General features: G+C 33.0%; 2 protein-coding genes and 1 long non-coding RNA gene across 6 annotated transcripts; all 3 read right to left on the reverse strand.

Annotated features, from left to right (window-relative positions):
* Positions 1–265: 265 nt before the first annotated feature.
* Positions 266–1,034, reverse strand: LOC147407887 (uncharacterized). The gene is made up of 2 exons (XR_015176924.1): positions 597–1,034; positions 266–481 (listed from the first exon to the last, which is right to left on the reverse strand). It is a non-coding gene; the product is annotated as an uncharacterized LOC147407887 (long non-coding RNA).
* A 33-nt stretch (positions 1,035–1,067) lies between these two features.
* On the reverse strand, positions 1,068–6,200 carry LOC147407888 (RNA-binding protein 1-like). Of its 4 annotated transcripts, XM_086436659.1 has the most exons (7): positions 5,990–6,199; positions 4,691–4,812; positions 4,361–4,601; positions 4,210–4,271; positions 4,036–4,117; positions 2,507–2,627; positions 2,167–2,403 (listed from the first exon to the last, which is right to left on the reverse strand). In XM_086436659.1, exons 1-6 carry the CDS (start codon positions 6,075–6,077, stop codon positions 2,524–2,526), a joined length of 699 nt encoding a protein of 232 aa, XP_086292785.1. In that variant the 5' UTR covers positions 6,078–6,199; the 3' UTR covers positions 2,167–2,403; positions 2,507–2,523. The 4 variants fall into 4 exon arrangements, with proteins under 4 accessions (XP_086292787.1, XP_086292788.1, XP_086292785.1 ...); XM_086436661.1 differs by lacking the exons at positions 2,167–2,403; positions 2,507–2,627 and adding an exon at positions 1,068–1,538 and having other exon boundaries at positions 5,990–6,200; XM_086436662.1 differs by lacking the exons at positions 2,167–2,403; positions 2,507–2,627 and adding an exon at positions 1,564–2,051 and having other exon boundaries at positions 5,990–6,200.
* Positions 6,201–12,250: 6,050 nt separating this feature from the next.
* On the reverse strand, positions 12,251–12,754 carry LOC147407889 (Calcium-binding EF-hand family protein). The gene has a single exon (XM_086436663.1). The coding sequence runs from the start codon at positions 12,692–12,694 to the stop codon at positions 12,326–12,328; it is 369 nt and encodes a 122-aa protein (XP_086292789.1). The 5' UTR covers positions 12,695–12,754; the 3' UTR covers positions 12,251–12,325.
* Between the last annotated feature and the right edge of the window lie 10,730 nt (positions 12,755–23,484).

Genomic DNA, 23,484 nt, shown 5'->3' on the forward strand with positions numbered 1-23,484 from the left:
GAACCCAGGTCTTTGGTATCATTACCCAAAGATTTTACCAAGTAAGTTAGTTGACACCTGCAGTGAGGCGTTCTCAAGAAATTTGCTTGGAAATGATGCTTTATTTCTGAACATGAATTGTGAGGCATCCATACAAAGAATACATCCCAATAGAAATGATTAAAAATAAATAAAAATCAAAGAGTCGTATATACCTTGGTATTCACCCCAATGATTTTAACAAGGAATAGTACCGAAACACACACACACACACACTGATCACACATTACAGAAAAAGAGAACATGATTTTGATCAACTAAAACTGCGATTACATCATGAAACTCCTCCGTGGAGCGAATTGACTCTAAAATATCATGTTATACAAAAATCCTCCCTCTTAAGATTTTCTCTATCTATTTATAATAAATACAAAGGGTGTAGCATAATGTTTGAAATCATACATTAATCATTCAAAGGTCCTGTCTAGCATCTAGACTATACCTGTTATAGATGAATTTATCGCATCAGTTGATTCAATTTAGAGAGCATTGTTTTGGCTGGTAGGGTGTCAAATCATTTGAACAAACATTAGTAAATAAATAAAAACTTTACATACCATGCAATATCTTGCTCGTTTTCTAGTGCACTTGATTTGTCATGGGTCTTCCACATATATTTGAGACAACTCTCCCAGACACCCATTGAAGTAATCTTTCCATCAACTGTTGGACTTTAGACTCTCTGAATTTCATGGGTTTTCATTGTATTAAGCATCCAAATGAATTTAATCTACCATTACTGCTTGCAATTCCAATTAACATGATTGTGCCATTTTAATGGACCCACTGCACCAATGAAATATAAAGCTTCCAATTCTACTAGACAGATCACATCCAAGATCAGATGAGATACGTGCATTTTACAGTATTGAGTTTTTTACCAAAATGAAGCTTCTTGGATTATTCCAAGATTAAAATTGCGAAATTCAGTAGTCGGAGAAAAGCTAAGATGTGCATTTGGCATTGCTTCTAAAGGATGCTTTCAGATTCCTGCCCCCCCCCCCCCCCCCCCCCCCCCCCCCCCAAAAGAACCTTTCAGGATCAAATTATTGTCTGATGTATTCTTCCAGAGGTGGTCTAGAAGCCAAAGTGCAGCTTTTGTTTTTTGACTTCAAGGGGAATCCAGAAGAAATAACATTTTTTTTTAATGAAAATATTTATAATATTTTATATGAATGGCCAGAATATCCACAGCACCAGTTTTCAGCAAATGCCCAACAACTTCCACAAACGCGCTTCAAGGCACCAAAATGCACTTTCACTGAACCTTACCATCAAACAATCAAATGATAATGGTGGTTCATATAAAAGAGAAGATTTCACAGGAACACTTCTATTGCAAGCAAAGCTGCACCAAATAAGCCCCAAGCACAACCTTTCCAAAAAGAAAGATTATAGATTCCAATTCTATCAGATGCCGTACTATCGATCAAATTTCATCAACGCAATTGAATAGCTCTTTATTTAACTCAGCAAATGTACCAAGTTCCTTGCGCAACCTGCAAGTTCTCTTGATTTCAATAGAATGAGAGATTGCAATGTGGAACAAACCAACTCCAAGCCACATAACCATGCTTGAAACACCAGAAACAATTTCCGTGATAACATAGTTCGAAACCCAAAAATAAATTCCCAAAACCTAACATTTGCCCAAATAAATCATCAAGACAGAATATACAACCTTTGGGTTTATAATCTTTAATTCCAGCAACAAACCTTGGAAAAAAAAAAAACCCTTCTATCTTTTGCTTAATATCGCCTACTGAATTTTCGGAGCTTTGAATAGGCATCCTAAGCTCAAAGAGTTGGGGGGAGAAATAAAAATGAAAGTCTTCCCAAGTGTCTCCTTTTCTATGTTTAAGGTTAACCCAATTTCATACCCCTAAACCTAATTACAACACCCTATTGCAAGATTGTGTTCCACATTAAGAATTCTCAAGACATGCCAATCAAAGAAAAATGGAGTAGCTGCTTGAAAATGGTACATGTTCAATGAGAAGATAAAGTTGGATCTGCAAGAGTTAGAGAGAGAAAATTCCACTAAAATCACTAAACAGGAAATAAATAAAACCCCCAAAACAGCATAATGAACATTCATATTAAGGCCCAAACTGTTATAACTTAATGTCTCAAGATAAGCGTTCTGATCTTAAACACATTATAAAAGTAATTGTATACTTAACTAGGTTCACCTACAGCAAATCAACTTCTATCAAAACAAATGAACACACATGGGACAGTCCATAGTAATAAAAAGGTACTAGCGTCGCTCATTATATGGTTGAAGCACTCTAGCGGAACAAAAACCATGCGCGAAAATTCTTAACAGTCGTCCCTCATAACCGATAACCTCCCGATTTGGTCCTACAGAAAGTGCCCGTTCAATAATTTCAGTGTAATTATTTATGTAACACAGTTGTGGCCCACCAAGAAAGGAATAACAACTGTATCGAAAATCGTATGTCACCTGGGAAACTACATTATTTAGCGCCTGTTACGAGACCCGCCACCAGACCTCGGACCAGGGTGGCGAGCAAATTGCAGCCTTAAAATGGCTGAGTCACGGTCATGGTCATCGAACTTATAACCTGCAAAATCGAATTGGATGATTTACCCTGTGCAAGTGATCATGCTTCAAACAGGGTATCTCAATCATCTACATAGGCAAAGATGACATAAAACGCATAGTATGACATCGTGACAACAAGCCCATATCTAACAATCTCGTCTCTAGTAAACTTTCAATTACAAATATGGGTCCACATGCCATTTCCTCCTTATCTTTGGTCAACCAACATGTTTATTTGGGTGTTTAACACTTTTCGAAATCCAAATCTCCTCATATCGTCAGGTAAAAATGTGATTTAATTTGGGTTTTCCATCCCAAGGGCAATGGAATGGGTAAAGCAAACTTGATGCCTTCTTTAGGTGGAACTTAGAAGTACTTGGTTCAAGGTCTTCACTCATCTTTCTCCACATGGATTATGATAAACTATGTACACACAAAAATTTGAAGGATGATGGCATAGATTCGATATAATTGGAGACTGATTTGGCACCGTGGAGGAGGGAAACCGAAAGCCCAAGGCAAGAGGCATTAATGGGAAGATTAGCAGCCAGACACGGTGAGATGGACAACCATCCTTCCCATGAAGTTGCTTCCAGTATCGTAATGTTGGTAGGAATGTCAGCCGATCACTACAAAACTAAATCCAACATTCCACAATACCCAAAATCCTTAGACTAACACCAAAACCTAACCCAACAGTTGGTCTTTCAAGTTTCCCAATGCTTAGAATCAGTTGTTCAGTTATCCCATACAATACCAAGGTTTAAAATCTCGTTTTGAGGCAATTTTTCAGTCAAGAGAAAAACGAAACAATCAAGACCGAAACATTCTGAGACCATTGGAAACATTCAATGTTTTGCTCACTTCTCAGCAGAAAACAAAATATTCCACAGAAAAATTCCTAAACAGCACATAACTTTGAACCATGTACGATACCTTAAACGCCTTAAATGAAGATACACACATCTAGATGCCAACCAATTGATTTGCTTAAGGTAATCCTCAAGGTCACCAAGATATACATCTCTTGCCAGAATCACATATTAGAACATGACCAAATAGTTCATCATAGTCCTTCTATTTGTTTACCTTCTTCTTCATTTGATCAACTTTACCCACATTTAAAGCACCAAATCGGAAAGAGGACCCCATTAGCAAGAACTGACAAGTCAAACATAAGCATTCCAAATGTAGTTGATGTGTCAAAACTTAAACAGATATAATAAAACGATAAAGAGCCTAACCACACATTAGACAGGTTCAAGCCAAATAGTCTACTAATGGTTATTGTCCTATCAAATAAGGTAAGCATAAAGCTACTTATAGCAAAACAAAAGCTGCAACGAGTAGCAAAATAGATTCACAATTACAAATAAAGCAAAGGTCCCCAAAACAATATGGAAGGAAAGTTTGCATTTTGTGTGCACCTTGTAAGGCATCTAATGCGGTTGCTGCCTGACTCGGAGTCGCAAAATCCACAAAACATAGGACAAATGGTTCTCCTCCAGCCTGCATGCAAGATTTTAAAATAAGTGAAGTCATAAACCTAACAACTACTAACGATTAAGTAATGATTCTACTCAGAGAACAGATGAATTTACATTTCTAGATTCCTTGCTTACAAGTCTCACTTCTTTAAATCCTACAAAAGGTCGAAAGATATCTACAAATACAAGTGAAGGAGCGACAACACAATATGGGAAAAATGATTGCATCAAAAAGAGAAAGAAATAAGTATTGGATGAAGGATACGAGATACTTCCCTTCGTGTACAATTCGCAGGTAAGCCCTCCACAAATACAGTATTTGAGGCATCTGGAGGAAGACGAATTTCAGGTCTTGCACCTTCAAATCCCATACTACGACCTTTTCCAACCATGCTAGGGTCCATGTTGCCAGCACCAATCATACGTAGATCATCAACAGAATTACTGGTGATTCCTCCAATCAGGGGTGGTCTAATAGAATCGACACCACCATAAGATGAAATTTGCTGAAAGAATTTTTCAACATGTTAGTCCCTCATATATAGTAAAATGCAAAGTGGAAAAGAAAACAAATAGCATTCTTCAGAAAGCTTACTCCATTGCGCAAATAACGATCATAGGATGCTCCAATGGATTCGGTCTCTCTAATGACGTGGTGTCCAACCCTTTCATTATCACGAGGAAAATAACCAGGCAATTCATGACCCAGAGGAATATCTACAAAGTTGAGCAAACTGTGTTTAGGAATATTAAGGGAAAAAAACAAATAAAATAAATGAAATGAAGCAACCGATTTGTGCTAAATTAGGAAAAAATAAAGCAAATGATAAACACGGAGTGGTAATAATTCCAAATTTTCATAATCATTCCTAAACTGCCTAATTAGTGCAATAATGAAATACATAATTTTATATACAGATACATGCACATATTTACGATGGTTGCCATGTTTTTGGTTCCGACTTGTAGGGGGCAGAGCCAGGATTTTGCCTATGTGGGGGAAACCAAGAGTAGAAAAATTTTTGTGGAGGCAACTAAGAGTGAAAAAAAAAAAAAAAAAAAATTTGTGGGGGAGCTAAGAGTGGAAATTTTCTTTTGTGAGGGCAATAGTGGCAGATTTTGTTATCCGCCCCTAAAATCTGTCGCAATAACTCATTAGTCCATAGACTTTGAAAATTCTTTGGGGGGGGCAAGTGCCCCCACTTGCACAAGCAAAGACAGCCGAATACATAAATCTAGATCCTGTCTAAATATTGCTTCTATTGATAGTATAGTATTTATGTAGAAATAAATAAATAAATACATTTATGTAGATACATGCATGGAGGTTGCCACGTTTTTGGATTACGAATAAACTTTCAATTGGGAGGGAGGTTCCTTATTAGAATCATTCATCAATATTGCATTTCTGAGAGTCCAATTGTTCCTTCAAAAAACGAAGGCTAGAGAGTGGACAATAAATCCATATTGAATGTTTTAAAATATGCCTTCTTATAAATATGTCAACGTGACGGAGGCGGTAGGCCTTCCTTCAAGTGATTGATATTTTATTGGTGCAGAGATGTACAAGGAATTTTAAGAGTTTCTTTTTCTTGAAGACTTTCATGTTCGATAGGGATTTGGTATTGGGAGGAATTTTATAGGGAACCATTTTACAATGTTTTTGTTTCTCCATCATATTCTGCTCTATAAATCTTGCAACTCTTTATATGCATAAAAGAAATCATCCCAAGATCACCTTTTTTTTTTTCTTCAAAAACCCTAAATAGTTCCAACTAACCACACAGTCAGTCAAGAAGAAGAACTAAATAAGTTAATTGTTAAAAATCCATAGAAATCACAAGCCCTAATTTAAGGGAGGGATGAAGGATAAGGAAGTGCGCAATGGGCTTACCGTAGTCGGAGCGAGGACGCTTTGCAGTGAGAGGAGGAATGTGCGGCGGCTGTCGTGCGTCTGCGTACCTCCAATAATTCTCCGCCATTGTTATTGATCAAAGACGAAAAGGATAGAGATCTTGGGGCTTGGGGAATTCGAAACTCGATAGAATTCTAAACGATTTCTTGTGTTGCCGGTGGAGTGTCGAGTGTAAAGTACATTGTGAGTTTGGGACTTGGGACTAACAAGTAATAGAGTCCGACTCATGGTTTTTAAACTCGGTATCGCGTCTCGTCTCGTTCAGCTCCAATACCGAGTCCTCTCGGACGAGTTTTCCGATACGTTTGAGACGTCTCACGAGATAACTCGAAAATTTGTACATGAGTTGTAAAATTCGGTCAAAAAAATCACTTTGTGAGTTGGTCTCATTCAGCTCTGATACCGAGTTAACTCGGGCGATACGTCTCGGTCTCAGACGAGTTTAAAAACCATGGTCCGACTAGCCTTACAAAGTTAGTAACGTTCCACCCTTACTAACATTGTGTTTGGATCGAGAGAAATGGAGAGATGAGAAGAGAAGAGAAGAGAAGAGAAAATAAATCAATTTCTTTCCATTTCTCTTGTTTGGATTGTTAAGTAGGGAGAGAAGAGAGAAATGGAGAGAAATTCTTTTAATATATTTTATAATTTCAACTCTATTCCTAGATCTCTTTTAAGATATTTTAAAATTTCAAAGTTGTCCCAGCTATCTATTGTCAATCCAAATAGGGTGGAGAGAAATTGAGTTCTCTTCTCTTAATGAGTTTCTCTTCTCTTCACTTACTTCTCTCAATCCAAACATAGTCTTAGGGCTCACCTTGTGCATTAAAAAACATGATGATATACTTTAAAGAACAAAATTATATGCTTTGAAAAAAAGAAGAAGTTATTTTTCACTATTGAATTTTAATTTTAAATTTTTAGAGTTATGTAGAAGTTTGGTAGCCGTCCATATTCAAAACATTGGTTCAAGCCCAAAAGAAACTATTTTTTTTTATATGAGTTTTTCCACGAAATCTAAAGGGCTGTGTTGTTGGATTGCTAATGTGGTGATCCATTTGAGCAAACTGACCCTTAGTAAGGCTTAAAATCTTACTTTGTAAAGAAAGTGTTTTCGAAGTAATAACATGATACGGTACTAATGTCTTTGTCCACGATGCTTACATGACCCCACATCAAAAAATGCTGAGTGGCACTCATTTTTTATGAAATGGTTGATGATTTTCTAGGCATTAGATTCAAGAAAACATAAAAAAAAATACTAAGAGCAACTACAAATAAGGGCTTCAAATTTTGTCTTTAAATTGGCATTTTGTTTAGTTTAAAGATTTCGAATCACTTTTGAACTTCAACCGATCTCTGACTTCAAATCACTATTCCTTCCTCTAAAACAATATTCTCTCACATAAAAAGGTGAAAGAGAAAACTAAAATTGACATTTATAGAAGAAAAATAAAATGATACAATAGGTATTCTGAAAAATATGAACAATGATAAAAATCAACCTTCAAATCTTTTCTCTCCCCTCCATATTTGAATATATGAACATTGATATAGAGTTTTCTTCATTTTGAAAAACAATTGGTGTTTGGTTCAGAGGCCTTCATCTCTAAATATAGAGTTTTGAAGGATAGTTGGAGTTGCTCTAAGTCATTAATGAAAAGTTAAAAATACCATTTAGACTTATTGTAGCATATCTAACTAATTATAATGGCTCAGATTGTACTTGTAATCTGACGCATTATGGTTCGACAACTTACAGTTTAGAATTACAGGTGCCAACTAGCGTGGTTAGTAAAGTATTTGGATGATGATATCAAAGACCTAAGTTCAAATTCCGCTAGTACCAAGTTACTAAACTCATAAAAAATAGACTTATCAATTTAGAAAAAAAAAAAAAAAACCTTATAATTTAGACTCTAGATCAAATATTTGGATTTTTATAAGGATGGGATATGATAAATTATGTTATCAACAAAAATCTTTTTTGGCCTTCTTTCATTATAATAGTAAAGATACTTTGTTTGACTTCACCTAATTTAGTGGGTGTGATTTCCCATCAACCTTGTCATATGGTATGTATCATGAAGAACACTTTATATATACGAAATGTTAGCCCTAACATGGTCATTGGGATGTTAGGATTCTTAAGAAAAATGTATCAGCTAAAAAAATGTGTATTAATCCCTTGGAGATCGGAATTGATCTCTAAGTAAAATCTGCCTTTTTCTTCAAATCCTAATGATCATGTTGATGGAGACTATCAACCGTGTGTTGGGGCTAGACAAGTCCTTTGTATGTAACATTGACCAACTATTAACAAGTAAATTAATATTTATTAGCTGAAAATTATTGATGGAGGGCTTGTACCAAAGGTAAGATGAAATATTTTATGAGTGCTTTTAACATCATGACCATGTTAGGTTGTCATCTTTTAGTCTTCAATTTCAAAAATATTTCATTAAGTTAGGGGTAATTTTAACCTCCAGCTTCGTTGGATTTATTGAGACCACCTACTTTTGATAGACACACTACACCAGCTGGTTGAATTCAGATCTCAATATCCTAACAAGTTTTGGAGGTATTTATACCTTGGGGGGATTTCTTGTCTTGTTTTACTTATTGAATAATGCTGAAGTGACCTCAAGATTGTACCTCATATCTCACTTTCCAGACATCCAAGTGTGTATGAACCCTAGATGTTTTTCACGTATGGTTCATACACACTTTGAAGTCACTCTTGCACGACTTTTTCTTATTCTTCGTCTACACCTCTCTATCTATTACCTTGTGCAGGTGAGTTAGGGAACAATGCATCAAACTCATGTAAATAACGAAAGAAAAGTGTGATTTCTCCAACCAACGTCCAATGCTCATGGGATATTAGCAATTTAAGGGCATCATACTGAATTATCTGATGTATCCAAAAACAAAAGGTCCAGTTTGGATCTACCATCACGGATCTGATTATTTCGTTATTCTATTACGAATAGCCATCTTAGAGATGCATTCGTGAATTTGTCGTACTTGTAACTGAACATAGAGTAGTCTAATTAAATATTAATTAAGGATGTAATTAGAAGTAGATGTCATTTAGCTATAATTAGAATCTAAAGAGAATGTGGAGTTTTGATTACTCTATTTATATAAATGTCCATTTATATTTTCTTTTCCTTCTTAATCTTGATGAAATAAAATGGTATTGATCCAATTTTTTAAGATTTTCTTTTCAGAAGCTTGATTTGCTTGAAGAATTCATTGTTGCTCTCCACCATCAAATGAGGAATTACAACTTGCTTCTTTACTTTATTCAAAAGAAATTGTCTATCTTTAGACTTGATACCAATGGATAACAAGTGTTTGTAAGGTCGATTTAGCTTCTAAGCATTTGATACATGTAGAAGCAATTTTTTGTTCTACCTTTAGACTCAGGATGTCTGATCTCTTCCTGACTTAGTTGGCTTGAAGGGTGCCTACACCACAACTTCTTTGACACTCAAGTCAGAGGAGAAAGTAATAGAGTAAGGGGTGCATGGTCTGAAAAAAAGTGTACCTTGTGCTTGGTTGTAGTTTATTTATAGAAGAGGTTTGGGAAATCCCTTCACGGTTTTGCCTCCTTGCTTTACTCCTGGTTTTTAGAAGATCGAGTGTGTTTTTTGTCTTTCTTTCGTTAATAGAATATTTCCTTAATATACTTCAAATTTTTCGTCAACGGTGACATTTTCTCCCCCATATGGCATTGCATCCCTACTTTTCTAGGATTTGGACTTATTCACATTAATTTTCTTTTTTGGTTGCACTTTCGACCTATTAACATCCACCTTCGAGCTCTAAACCCTTGAGCTTAATGATCGAGGGAAGAAACAACTAGGATAAAAGCTGACTCAAAAACAAAAGTGATGTTTAAAGAAATAATCGAACCTGTGACCTATAGGAACCTAGTGTTCTTATACCATGTAGAAATACTAATTTCTTGAGAATCCTTGGATGATTATTACATGAACCCTAGTAGAGTATTTATAGAGATTACATCAACCAAGATTCAAAAAGTAGCCTAATATAGAAAATTTGATTATCCATAATTCCTAATATAGAATATCTTATAGATGTTGCTAAATATTTTATTCTCCATCTCAACCTTCCTTTTATGATGAGATACATTGACAATGATACAATGTATCTCGTACAACATATCTCATGCATTATAAAATGATGCATCCTATTCTCTTACATAGATCTTGAGTTGATTTGTATAGTATTGGCCCTAGAAGGATGATCTCACGCCCCTATCTCTCAATACGTTTAAGAAAAATAACTTGAAAAAATACACAATCATGATCATCCAATGGTCTGGATTTATAAATATCCTATTGATATTTATCTTGAGGATATATTTGTTGGATTTTGCAATTATTGAAAGAGAGAGAGAGAGAAAAAGAGAGAGATGGGGTAACATGAAACGGAGGACCACCTTTCTATATGGACCACATTTCCATGTGTGGCACGCAAAAACATAACAGTTGGATTATTAAATTTTATGAACATCCTAAACAGAAATTTTGAAGAAAAAAAAAACATATTTTTTCATCGATAAAAGTATTTTTTAAATTTGAGAGTTCACAAGATGTCCATTTTCAAAGTCAAGATCTGGCACAAGAAAGTTTTACTTTCAGATTTATGTTTTCAATCCAGACTATTGAAATCCATAGGGCAAAGGTGTCATTTGAATCTAGGTGACAATCCACATAGCCAAATAGCCCAAATGATGATTTTGCCCTCTACAATTAAGGGCTTGGATTAAGTATGTGTTTGGTAACACTTCTGAAGTTTAAATGGAGGTGGTCCACTTTTAAAATTCAGACTTTAAAATCTTTATATCTATTTATTTTTGTTCATATTTCAAACTTCATAATCTAAATTCAAAAGTTTTGAACTAACGATAAAGGGATGTAGGATGAAACTACTGAAGTCTGATTTCTAGTTTCAGACTTCAAATGTTTCCAGACTCCAGACTTCAGTCTTCAAAAGTGTTACCAAACATAGCATAAGTATGAAAACAAGTCATTTTCTTTTATGAAGTTCTTCAAATTATATGTTCTACAAACATGTAGCATCGAATCGTGTTTTGGGTGCCACTTGAACATCAAGCCCATATTAATAAGTTGTCCTTCTATCCATGTGGATCTCTCTCTCTCTCTCTCTCTGTATATATATATATATAGGGTGGGGTTCCGTAGACACATAAAGCTACTATAAAGCTACAACGTTTTTGTCTTATATGGTTAAAAAGGTTTGGAATGAGCTGATTTTTTGTGAGGATAATCTCTGTGGTGAGGGGATCATCCCTGCAAAAAATCGTTATATTCCAAAACTTCTAAACCAATCAAAAGTGATTTACAAAAATTGGACGGTCGAAAATTTTTCAACTTGTAAACATGGGGCTAGAAGTTTCATAATGGACTGATTTTTGGCAAGGATGATCTCCTCATCATAGAGATCATCCTCACAAAAAATCAGCCCATTCCAAACATTTTTGCCCATATAAGACAAAACACGTTGTAACTTTATGAGTAGCTATATGTGTATACGGATCCTAATCCATATATATATATATATATATATATAGCTACAATGTGTTTTGTCTTATATGGGCAAAAATGTTTGGAATGGGCTGATTTTTTGTGAGGATGATCTCTATGATGAGGAGATCATTCTTGCCAAAAATCAGTCTATTATGAAACTTCTAGCCCCATGTTTACAAGTTGAAAAATTTTAGACCGTCCAATTTTTGTAAATCATTTTTAATGGGGTTAGAAGTTTTGGAATGAGATGATTTTTTGCAAGGATGATCTCCTCACCATAGAGATCATCCTCACAAAAAATCAGCCCATTCCGAACCTTTTTAACCATATAAAACAAAAACGTTGTAGCTTTATGCGTCTACAGAACCCAACCCTATATATATATATATATATATAAACATTCAAAAACATAAAATTATTTGATTTTACTTCCGGATGTTTTTGAAGGATTTCTTTAAAGTTTAAACCATGCTAGATTTCTTAAAGTATTGTTATGGTTTTTTTTAGACCATATCAAGTTTCTCAACTGCTTATTGAGAACTGTAATTGATTTTTTTAATAACGAACACTTTGATTGGATCATTATCCATCTTTATCAAATCTGGATCAGCCCCCATTAATGCCTTTTGCATAAATACTAATCACCGATCACGAAGAATTCATCATGAAAATAGAAGAGAATAATTATAAGAAACTTAATTTCAAACGTTCAAAGATTTATAACTACAACTAACTAAACAGATTTCCCTAGCTCTTGATGCAACGCTTTCTCGAGCCATGACTCAGCATCTTCCATCATACCTGGGCTGAGTCTCACCATCAATATGCAAAATTCCTCCTCATTAAGTGCTCCATCTCCATCTAAATCTCCTTCTCTCACCATATTTTCAAAATCTTCTTTACTCATCCCTTCCATTCCTAAAAGTCCCGAATTCCTCCGAAGACTCTCCGATGTGATCAATCCGCTCGTTGGGTCTGCTAGAAGTTGAAACCCACCGCATAGCTCCGACACAAACTCCTCAACATCGAGCTTCTCCGCCATCACCGGCAATAAGTCCTCATACTCTGTCGTATTTGTCGTCAGATTCCGGCCATCTGCCATTTTTTATTATGCCAAGAGGACACTTCTTTACAACCTACAAAAAAATGTTGTGCATGTAATGTCCACTATATGTGCAGGCATTTATTAACATTGGAAAATTTTATCTTTTGTCGACGAGAAAATATCCGGTACTCCTCGGACCTATAAATTTATAATATTACTAGTTAATCATCAATAGTTTAAAAAAAATAAGAGTAGATGTGAACATGTTAGAATTAACAGATAAGGCACTTAATGCGAGAATAAATTTTGTTCCAAATTTTTTTGATAAAGATTTGATGATGATCAATATGATCCTTTTAGACAATGACTCTGATTTATGATTTAATATGGTAGCTATGGAAATCAATGATCCTGTAAGTAGTGTATAGTTTTTACATATTTTATTTTTCTTTTTATATATAAATTCGTGTTTTTAACGGTTTCTAGGAAGTTTCGTTTGAAAAGAAATTGTGGTTGTAGGTATCGTGAATGTGAGATGTTGCTTAGTTTGTGCGGAGTTTGGCTTCCATGAAGCTTCCTATGGACTTTCTCCTCCTCCAATATTTTTTGGATTCTCGTGGTTGGTTGTGAGTGTTCGTTGTCGTATCCTGACCGTCTTATCAATTATTTAGTTAAAAAGATAATGGAGAATGTGCTATCATGTCACTACCTACAAGAGCCCATGGGATTTTATTGTCCATATGTATGGAAATGGGGATGGAAAAAAAATGACTCATGGAAAAATACATGATCCCAATTCATAAAACATGAAATCCAATGATCGAGATTTTTACGTATCTCAATAATATACATCTTTATGATAAAAATTCGATCATTGGATTTTATATCTTAATCGTTAGAATCATATGTTTTTCCATAAGTCATCCCATTTTGAAGGGAAATTAAGGAAATTATGTGGAGATATTTATTAAAATGTGATAAACTTTTGATAAATTTTACGATTTTGACTCATTTTTCATTTTAATTGCCAAAACGTGAATGTTAAAGACGTCAGAGTTTTTAAAGTGACAATCTCATGGGTTTCACTACTTTTAGTGAGATCGTCACTATACAAATCAATGAGATTGTCACTTTGGGAGGGGGGACCAACCAGTTTGTCATTTTAAACATGCGATCTCATCACTTTAAAACGTGTGATTTCGCACATTCACATTTTGATAATTAAAATGAACAATTAGTCGGAATAGTTAATTGGTCAAATTCGACTCACGAAATGGTAATTTAGACAATTATATGATTGTATTCCACCTTATCTCGATAATAGTAAATAATATATCGTATTTCAGGCTTTCGATGGATCGGAGATCTAACTATTTGGAGCTGTAGGTCTAACTAGCAAGAGAGAGGCAACTGGCCTCTTAGAGCACCATATCTCCCCCAAATCCCCCAAGTATGCACAAAACCTCACATACCCGATAAGTCGGAATAAATCTTTGAGATCAACCATATCCCAATCTGAATAAATTGTGGTCAAATTGAATGATCCAAATATTAAGATCGGATAAGAATTGAGTAATGGATCAAATCCGAAATCTGATCCAACCCTTATCATATTGATCCCAAATCAATCCCGATCTAAACAAAATCCAATCCACTAACGACCCTAATCTTGTCAATCAATCATTGAGTGCTTGAATTTTGGACACTCTGACATTATACTTACTGAATTATTAAGTAAATATTGTAGGGAAATATCACAATCTAGAAGAGCCCATGGGCTTTTTGTTTATGAAAATATATGATTAGGGTTTCACCCAATCCCAATAATAGATAATGAGATTGTATCAATCAATTTTTGAGTGGAGGATACTATTGTCATTGTGTGATGACACTAAATAAAACACAATCTCAAAAACTTATTTGCAAATTTTCATTGTATGATAACAATAATACCCCTCCTTTTAGCCACTACAATATAACAAATGAGTGTTTTTTAATGAAAAATCTAAGTGTTTTTTTTTTAGGTTGCTAGCATCCGATGCTTTTATTATGTGTACTCCTCCTTGAAAGGCCCACATATATATCATTTAAGCCTATCTAATAATATCCAAAAACTTGCAAACACATTAGGTATTATTCTCCCCAAAAACGTGATCTATAGTAATGTCCACAACTTCAAAAAAGTTGATTTAAAGTTTAAAATTTTGGACTTCATTCAATCGTTATTTTATGTCAATATGCAGATAATATGTAGGAAGATTCATTGAAAAAAAAAAAAAAAAACCATATGATCTTGACTGTTAAAACTCAAAATCGACAAAACCATTATTTGAATTTTACCATAAGGATGTGTATTATAGAGATGCGTATAATTTCAACCATTGGATTTCATCTTTTAATGGGTGGGATTGCACATTTCTCGCATTTTATTTTATTTTATTTTTAGATTTAAAAAATATATATAAGTTTTTGATAATTCATGAGAAATTAAACCCTTTTTTTAGGTAATTTCTCCACACACACAAAAATAAATAAATAATTATGGATGACTTTCTTAATGTTAAGATGTTGAAATTAACATAGTGTTTGTCTGGTGTGCATATTATCTAGATGTTGTATGTATGCCTTAAATATCAACTGTTGGACTAATGCCACCTTGTGTTCAATGACCGGTCTTCCAGAATCCGAGGAAAATAGCACTTGGTCATAAAATGAAAATTATAAGCATATAAGTAAAAATATCTATATAATAAAACACAATTGAATTGATAAAGTTGTGACTTGTGAGACACAAGTCTTTGTGTGGGATCCACTTTAACCATTTTATTAGTTTCTCTTTTTACCTCTTAACTTTATTTTTACTCCTTTAAGTTTATTATTTTTCATCTTTTATCTTTTTAACCTCAAATTTTTTTTAATAATACACTTTCGATTTATTTTTTTTCATCTTTTTTTTTTTGTCCACTGACTTTGATTTTGAGTACCTCTTGATAACCCAGCTTGATATAGATTGGTGATTTTCGACTATTGTATTTCAGTATTTAGATCCAACCATCCACAAGAAACCAATCTGGGCTGTTCAATAAGCGCCCAGTTAACCATCAATCAAACAAAAGATGTACATTAAAGCCCACTAGCGAAACAAGATGAAGATTATGCCAAGTTGGTAGTCATTGTAAAAGTTCACGTTCACCTAACATGAATCATAATAAGGCATTTTATTCAGTTTATGCTAAGACACAACACATTACACCCTAGAGTTGGATCCATTCTACTTAATTGAGATACATGGTTTTAGACACAATTGAATGTAGGAACAAAATTCACTTAGCGGTTCCAAGCGATTTGATGATGACGATTAAAGATATTTAAGCTTTCTAATTGATTATGAAAAAAATGATGTAGAAGCAACTCCAATCGATAATATACAAGAGAAAGTCCTAAGATGCTTTGGGCATGTATGGGAAAGAAAGATCAATTCCAAGCCCCTATTTGAAGAAATATTCAAGTTGAAAATCTTAAAGAAAGAAGAAGAAGACCCAAAAGATTGTGGATTAAGATAAAAAAGTAAATATGAATACGCTTTCAATAATGACTCTTGACAAAGTAGAATGGAGCAAGTTTGTCCCCAAATCATTTGGATGAAGGTTTGAGGATGCCTTCTAATTGATCGTATATGCTAATTGGTAGAATAAAGTCATCAATGTATTTGGCTTAGCCATGATCATTCTTGATACCAATAAATTATTTTAAAATATTTCCTACAAAAGCAAATAAATGGCCAAGTATGATTCCAATTGTCAATCCAAACATTTGAGATAAGGAATAGATGATGATATTGAAATCTCGGAAAAAAAAAACTATTACAATATTGAATGGGCAAATTTTCTAAGGTAGGCATTACATGGTGTAGGCTATAGGGTTGTTTTGATACAAGAATGAACTTGTGCTCAATAGAATGAGCACATACTAATCTTTATCGGTTATTTGACCCCGAGAGGGAATATGGAAAAGTACACCCTGAAAACTTCATCACCCTTTGTGGGTGCTTAATTATACCTATTGACGGGGATTAGTAGGAAACATTCACGTGGTCATTATTGCACAAGAAAGTTGAGTTACGATAAAGATGTATTATTCTTTCAGTATTAAAAAGTTAACCCAACTAACGGGTGGATTAAGCTGAGACCCCCATATGACAACTACTTTGAGTTCCAAAGAGGATTCATCCAAGATGACATGTGGCTAGAGTAAAACACTTAGTTGACTGCAATCAAATGATCATTTCATTAAGATATGAATGTAGAAATAGTAAGAGAATTCATGTGAATCCTATGACCTTTAGGATTCAAACTGTAGTAACGTTCTTAGATTAAATTAACATAAATCAAGATTAAGAAGAATCCTGATGTAATAAGTAAAGAGAAAAAATAATATTAGGAGGTTCCCTAACAAAAACAGGAGACTGAAATTAAGAAAAGATTAATTATATCTTCCTTAGAAAGGTGACCAAAGGGAGATGGACTCTCTTGAGTAATAAGTAATATAAGATAATCATCATACAAGAAAAAGATTTTGGACTCATTCTCTAATTCAACCTAGATTTTTTATTTATCAGCTTGATCGTTAGAGTCTTAATCTAAGAAACTCTCTTAGATTTGAAACCTTTTATAACAGTCACAAATTGGGCTTGGGCCTTGATAATGCGTGCACCCACGTGAGGTGTAAATCCGAGATTTTGCACCCCCCCTGTGCGTATGTACGACGTGCGCACACGCATTAAGGTTTATTGGATCGATGGATCCAAATTCCAATTGAAACCTTGAGTTTTCCTCTTGGGTCCCGTGTGCGTGCGTGAACCTGCCCACTACTTCTATCAACTTTAAAACTATTAGAAGCACAACTACTTAAGAATTGCAAATCAATTCTTCTCCTAGTCGATGTGGGACTAAAATTACTCAAGGCAAAAAATAAAACTATCAACTAAACATAAAACAATAAAGTAAAAAGCATAAAGCATAAAGCAAAAAACATAAAGCAAACATGGGATTTAAATACCTTATGGTTAATAGATTGATTTATCATATGGTTGCAATTAAATGAATATTAAAGGATTTTCCAATTCAACCCTCTAAATTCCAACAAAAACATCAACAACATAACAACAATTTGTTTAGTAAAAAAAACGAGAGTTAATTTCTTTTTCAAAAATCAAAATTCATTTTCTTTACAAGTAATAACCTTTGAGAAGTGATGGTCCACTTTAAATTCAAATACCTAGTTCATACGGAAACTTGAGGAATTTTATATGATATTTATTAAATTTAAATATGTAAAGAAAATTTCGACCATCTACAATATAAAAAGAAAGACAAAACAAATCAGATCAAGACACTTGTGGGTACTTGTGAGATTGAACCAGGTTTGGTTCTTTTTAAATTCAAATCTAATTGAGTTCGGTAAAAAGGGATCGAAATGATTAAATTGGTAAATATTGATAGAATCGAATCAATTTGATTCCTTTAAAACTCAAATCTAATTGGTTAGGGGATATGAAATCAATATTTTTTATTCTTGTTAAACTTGCACCCATTCACATTCACACCCTATTATGGAATTTATGGGGACTATGTGCCACATAATAGTACCATTTTTCTTCAAACTATCCTTTCTAGACTCCCAATCTTCCAACAATCAATATCAACCTTATCTTGTTTATGGGACTATTAACATGAATCTTTTTTCACTATTTAATTATATATCTAGACTTTTATCTGTTTGGATGCAACATATTGCACATCATTTGCTACAATAGAATTGTTTCATTTCTCTATCCCACCTAACGATGCCGCCAAGTTTGAAAAATTATTGGCTTTATACTGTTCACTTTATAACCTTTTTCTTCTCTTTAAATGACACGTCACATAATTAGGATGGCCTTTAGCATTCGCACAAAAAAAATTCTAGATTGCTTAATAGTCAATAATATTTTAGAAAAATTACTTAAAAGACCTTGACAAAGGATTTATTTCTAAATAATCCTTAGTATTGATGAACTCACTATTTTTTTTATCGAGTTCACCACTTTTTATTTATTGTCAAACTCGACAATAAAAAATGGTGAATTCAACAACGGTAAAACTTGTCCATTTTCGATTTTTCAATTTTTTCAATTAAAATATATAGAAAGATTGACTAAAAACTTGAGATAACGACTTGTTTAAATAATTTCAAATCAAAAGAATCATTCTTGATCGATGGTCATCCAAAAATGAAGAAAAAAATTCCTTGAACATGACTTCTTCTTTCTTACATCCTTTTTAACGAAATGAAATCTATTTTTTAATTTTATTTTATGAGAATGATGAATTTGAATGGTTAGGATATTTAATCATGAGAAATGTGAAAAATGAAATCTAGGAAGTAATTAGAAATAAAAATTTTACTAAATAAACTATTAAGAAAGATCCTAAAACTTAGAGACTGATTAGAAAAAAATCCCTCCGTCAAGATCCTTTAAATTATTTTCCCTAATATTTTAAATATCTTTACTGGCCATCGCCATCAAGATTTTCTCAAGCTACACTCTAGTTGTAATTTGAGGAAAAAAAATTTGGATCGACCATGCAATCCAAGTGGTCCATAACAAGGGAAAAAAGAAACGTCTCTTCTTCCGCCATATGGTGAGGTACCATCAAACAGTAATTAGCTACGTGGCAAGATGTTGAGGTGCTAAAATGCTTGGTGGCCTTTATCTCCACCAAATGATAAATAAACACTATAGGATTGACTAGGAAGAAAATGTAGTTGGATTTTAATGAGATACTTACTCTAAATGGGATTAGATTATTTGTGTTGGGAAATGGGTCTGTGATGACATTACAGACATTGTAAAAAAAAAAAAAAAAAATACTAATAATAATAATAAAAAACCTTCATTTTTTTTTTCTTTCTAAAAAGTCTAGTTCTGTAACTCTAATAATTAAAACAATTAAAAAAACTTGTCTTTTTTTTTTTCTGAAAAAATAATCTGTTTTTAAGGTTTAAAACACTTTTTTTTTTTCAAAACAATAAAATTTCCCATTTGTAAGCATATTGATGGTTAAAGTTTTTTTAACATCACAAAATGTATAATTATGTGTGGAAACATGTTGCCATATATGTTCAATAATATTATTTTTAATTAAAAATATATAAGGTCGGATTTCATAGACAAAGTATTTTATCTTATATGGGCTAAAATTTTTGGAATGACTTGATTTTTTTTGTGAAAATGATCTCTATGGTGAGGAGATCATCCTCACAAAAAAAAAAAAAAGAGCCAATTCTGAAATTTCGAACCCTACTTTTTAAGTTGAAAAATCGTGGACCATCATATTTTTACCGTTAGTTTGTAATCACTTTTCATGGGGTTAGAAATTTTGGAATGAGATGATTTTTCATGAGGATGATCTCCTCATCCATTCTAAAACTTTTTAGTCATATAAGACAAAACTTTGTCTAGAACGTTGTCTCCAATTTTGTCTATTGAACGCTATTTCCCCATTTTATTATAGTTTCTTTTCAATTTTTTCTGAAATTTTTTCTTGCCATTTCAAACCCGTATTTTGACTTGGTGGTTATGATTTCAAATTTAGTATGTGAAGGGGTATCACTAGTGCTATGCCTAAATTCAGAAAGAAAATAGTCTTCAGAGTTCCAATGAGGGTTAAAATCTGATTTTTGGAGGATTCTTGGTGTGATGAGTTCCCTTTCAACCAGCATATTTCATTATTAACCAAGAGTCATAATAATTATGTTTTATCGTTAAGATTTTTCATCAGTCTTTGTCATCGATGCATATGACTCCTTTCCCCCATGTCCATCATGTCGGTGTCTAAGGTATTTTTTTTTTTTCTCATCTCTTGATGTTTCTTCATCGTGAAGTTTTGTTTCCTTTGCAAATCTATGATTGAATCGGGTTGATTCTATTTTTATGCATTTTGGTTTTCCAATAATCAATTGGTTTAATTTCACTATTCTAATATGCATTAAAAATGTTTTTCCTTTATAAAATTTTCTTTTGTCCTAACCACATCCCTTAATCAAAGAAGAGAATCTTATGGAGTTTTCTTTTGCTTACAATTTATGAAATATTATAAGAAAAGAAAGAGGTGAATCTTTGAATGAAAGAAAAGTAAGGTTCATAAAATTATAAAAAAATATTTTAGTATTAGTGTTTCATTGGTGCAAGTTGTAAAAAGGATATAATTTATGGATTTTGTCTTTGAGGATGTTATGTCTAGGGGGAATTTTATATGTAGTGAAGTAAAATAATGGTGCCCTACACTTTTGTTTTTGTGTCTTCTTTTTTGTTGTATTTGAGGATGGCCACTCGACCTCCTAACTTGTATGTTTCTTTGTTTTTATTCAAATCTTTTGAAAAAAATTCCTTGAATTTCTTTAATTTCAATCTTTATGCCTGTTTACTTATATTTTTAATATGATCTTTATTATGTATTTGATCAAGGAGTATTTTGAACCATTCGTTATAATCATGTGAGATGAAAAAAAGAATAAATAATTTTGGGCATTGAAAGCAGCCATAGAGTCCGTTGTTGTGATGTCCACTCCAAATTATGATGGTATGTTACTATCTTGACAAAAGATGGGACGTAACTTTTTGCATTATTAACATACTTTTTTTTTTTTTTTTTTGTATTATATAGATGTATCATCTTTACTACTATAACAAGAGCTAGGTAGAAGTGGTTGAAGGCCAAAATTTGAGTTGTCATAAATGATCCCACCTTAACATTTAAACTTTAAGTGATGTTAAATGTACTTTGTTTTAGCCAAAGCCCTAGACGCCCTTCTCTCTCTCCTACCTATAGTGAAAAAAAAGTAAATTTTCTGATTTGTTCACCTTGTAAAATTCAAAAACATGATCTGATGCAATGGAGTTGTAGGGGACAAAATTATATGAACTTTAAAAAGAAAAAATTAAAAAAATAATTATTTTTCAGCGTTAATTTTATTTTTAAATTTGAGTGCTTAGTGACCGTCAATTTTCAACATCTTGGATCAAGCTCGAAAAATAATATTTTTTTTAATATGAATATTTTCATGAAATCTAAAAGGATGTGTTGTTGGATTGTCAACATGATAATCAATGTGGACCCAACAATCCTTTTTTAAGATTTGAAATCTAAAAAAATAAATTTGTGGTAACTGGCAAGAGAGAGAAGCTCTCTCTATTACTGATGTTATTGCACCAAATGTCAATGTTTGTTGGACTATAAGCCAACTTGTTATAGGGCGTATGAGGTGTTGGCCAAAAACAAGCATCCATTAAGTATTTCTGTTAAACTTAATATAATCAAAGTCATTTTGGTCTAACACAAAGAAATTTGCAATCCCATATCCCTAAAATCATATCAATTAATTTTAAAATTATAAAAAATATCCCTTTTTTTTATTATGTAATTCTCAAAACCACCCTTTAACTAATGGGAAGCATTCGAAGGCCCTAAAAATAGTCAAACAATTTTTAATATATAAGTTAGAAATCTCAGAATGGACTGATTTTTTGTGAGGATGATATCTATATGGTGGGAAAATCATTCTCGCAAAAAAACCAATCTATTCTAATACTTGTAACTCCAATTATAAATTGAAGAATCGTGGACGGTCATTTAGTAAACCACTTTTGATGGAATTAGAAATTTCATAATGGACTGATATTTTGTGAGGATGATCTCATTATAGAGATCATTCTCACAAAAAATCTGCTCATTCTAAATCCTCTAGCCCATATATTAAAAAATAGTTGATTCTCTTTAAGACCTCCAAACACTTCCCCTAACTAATATCACAATTCTTTAGAAAATCGAGTAGTTTCAAACCTGTAAATTCGGAACCTTGGATTAGGTTGACATCAAACTCAAGCCAAAGTCGGCCCTACCATGCCAACTCAAGCCCAACCCAAGTTACTTAAGCTAATCACCACTCGGATTATCCTGCATTACTAAAAGAGTCATTTAAAAAAAATGAAAGTTGAGATGTAAAACATGTTTAAAGTAATGAGTACTCATGAACAATAGAGTGGTCCCATTTGGACAATTTTAATTTTTTACTTCGACTCATTCGGATATAACCCACCTCTCAACTTATATTGATAGGTTAAACAGTTGGGCCAAATCTTAAATAGACCCACCAACTTCTACACCACAACTCTCAAATCACGGGTAACAAATTTCGATCCATAGTCTATCAAGTTTGAATTTTGATCATCCTAATCTCCAAGGCAACTGGGTGAGATAGTCAATGTGGACTTGTTGGAAATACAAGACGATTTGTGCAATATTTTGAAATAAAAAAAAATTGAAAGGTAATTGTGAAATTAAATTCTAAGAGAGTCGAATCTAAGACTTGGGAACACTTTCCACATGTCTTACCAACTTGTTAAGTTGGCATTTTCAATATTGATTGTGTTTTTAAGATTTTGGTCAATTCAATTGGATTTTTTTTTTTAATATATAAATTAATTTATTGAGATCCTATTTAGGGTTGTATCATAACTAGTATATTTTGTCCGATTCCGATTTCAAAATAAATGGAATTGGAATTGAAACCGCTAAAAATATGGGTATTCATTGGTTTTGATTATCAAAAATCGAATGAAAAAAAAAATTCAAATCATTATAAAAAAATTATTATATCATCTAAAAAATTATTACATTATAGCAATCTGTTATACTAAAAATATAAGTTAATGATTTTTAAAAAAATAAAAATTTATCTTCTTTAAAAATAATAAATTTTTAGAAGAGATAACTCATTTTAAGCTCTAATTCATAATTTATAAG

The sequence above is a fragment of the Akebia trifoliata genome, chromosome 3 (assembly GCF_017979445.1).
Source record: "Akebia trifoliata isolate Shusen 1 chromosome 3, ASM1797944v1, whole genome shotgun sequence".
NCBI lineage: Eukaryota > Viridiplantae > Streptophyta > Magnoliopsida > Ranunculales > Lardizabalaceae > Akebia > Akebia trifoliata.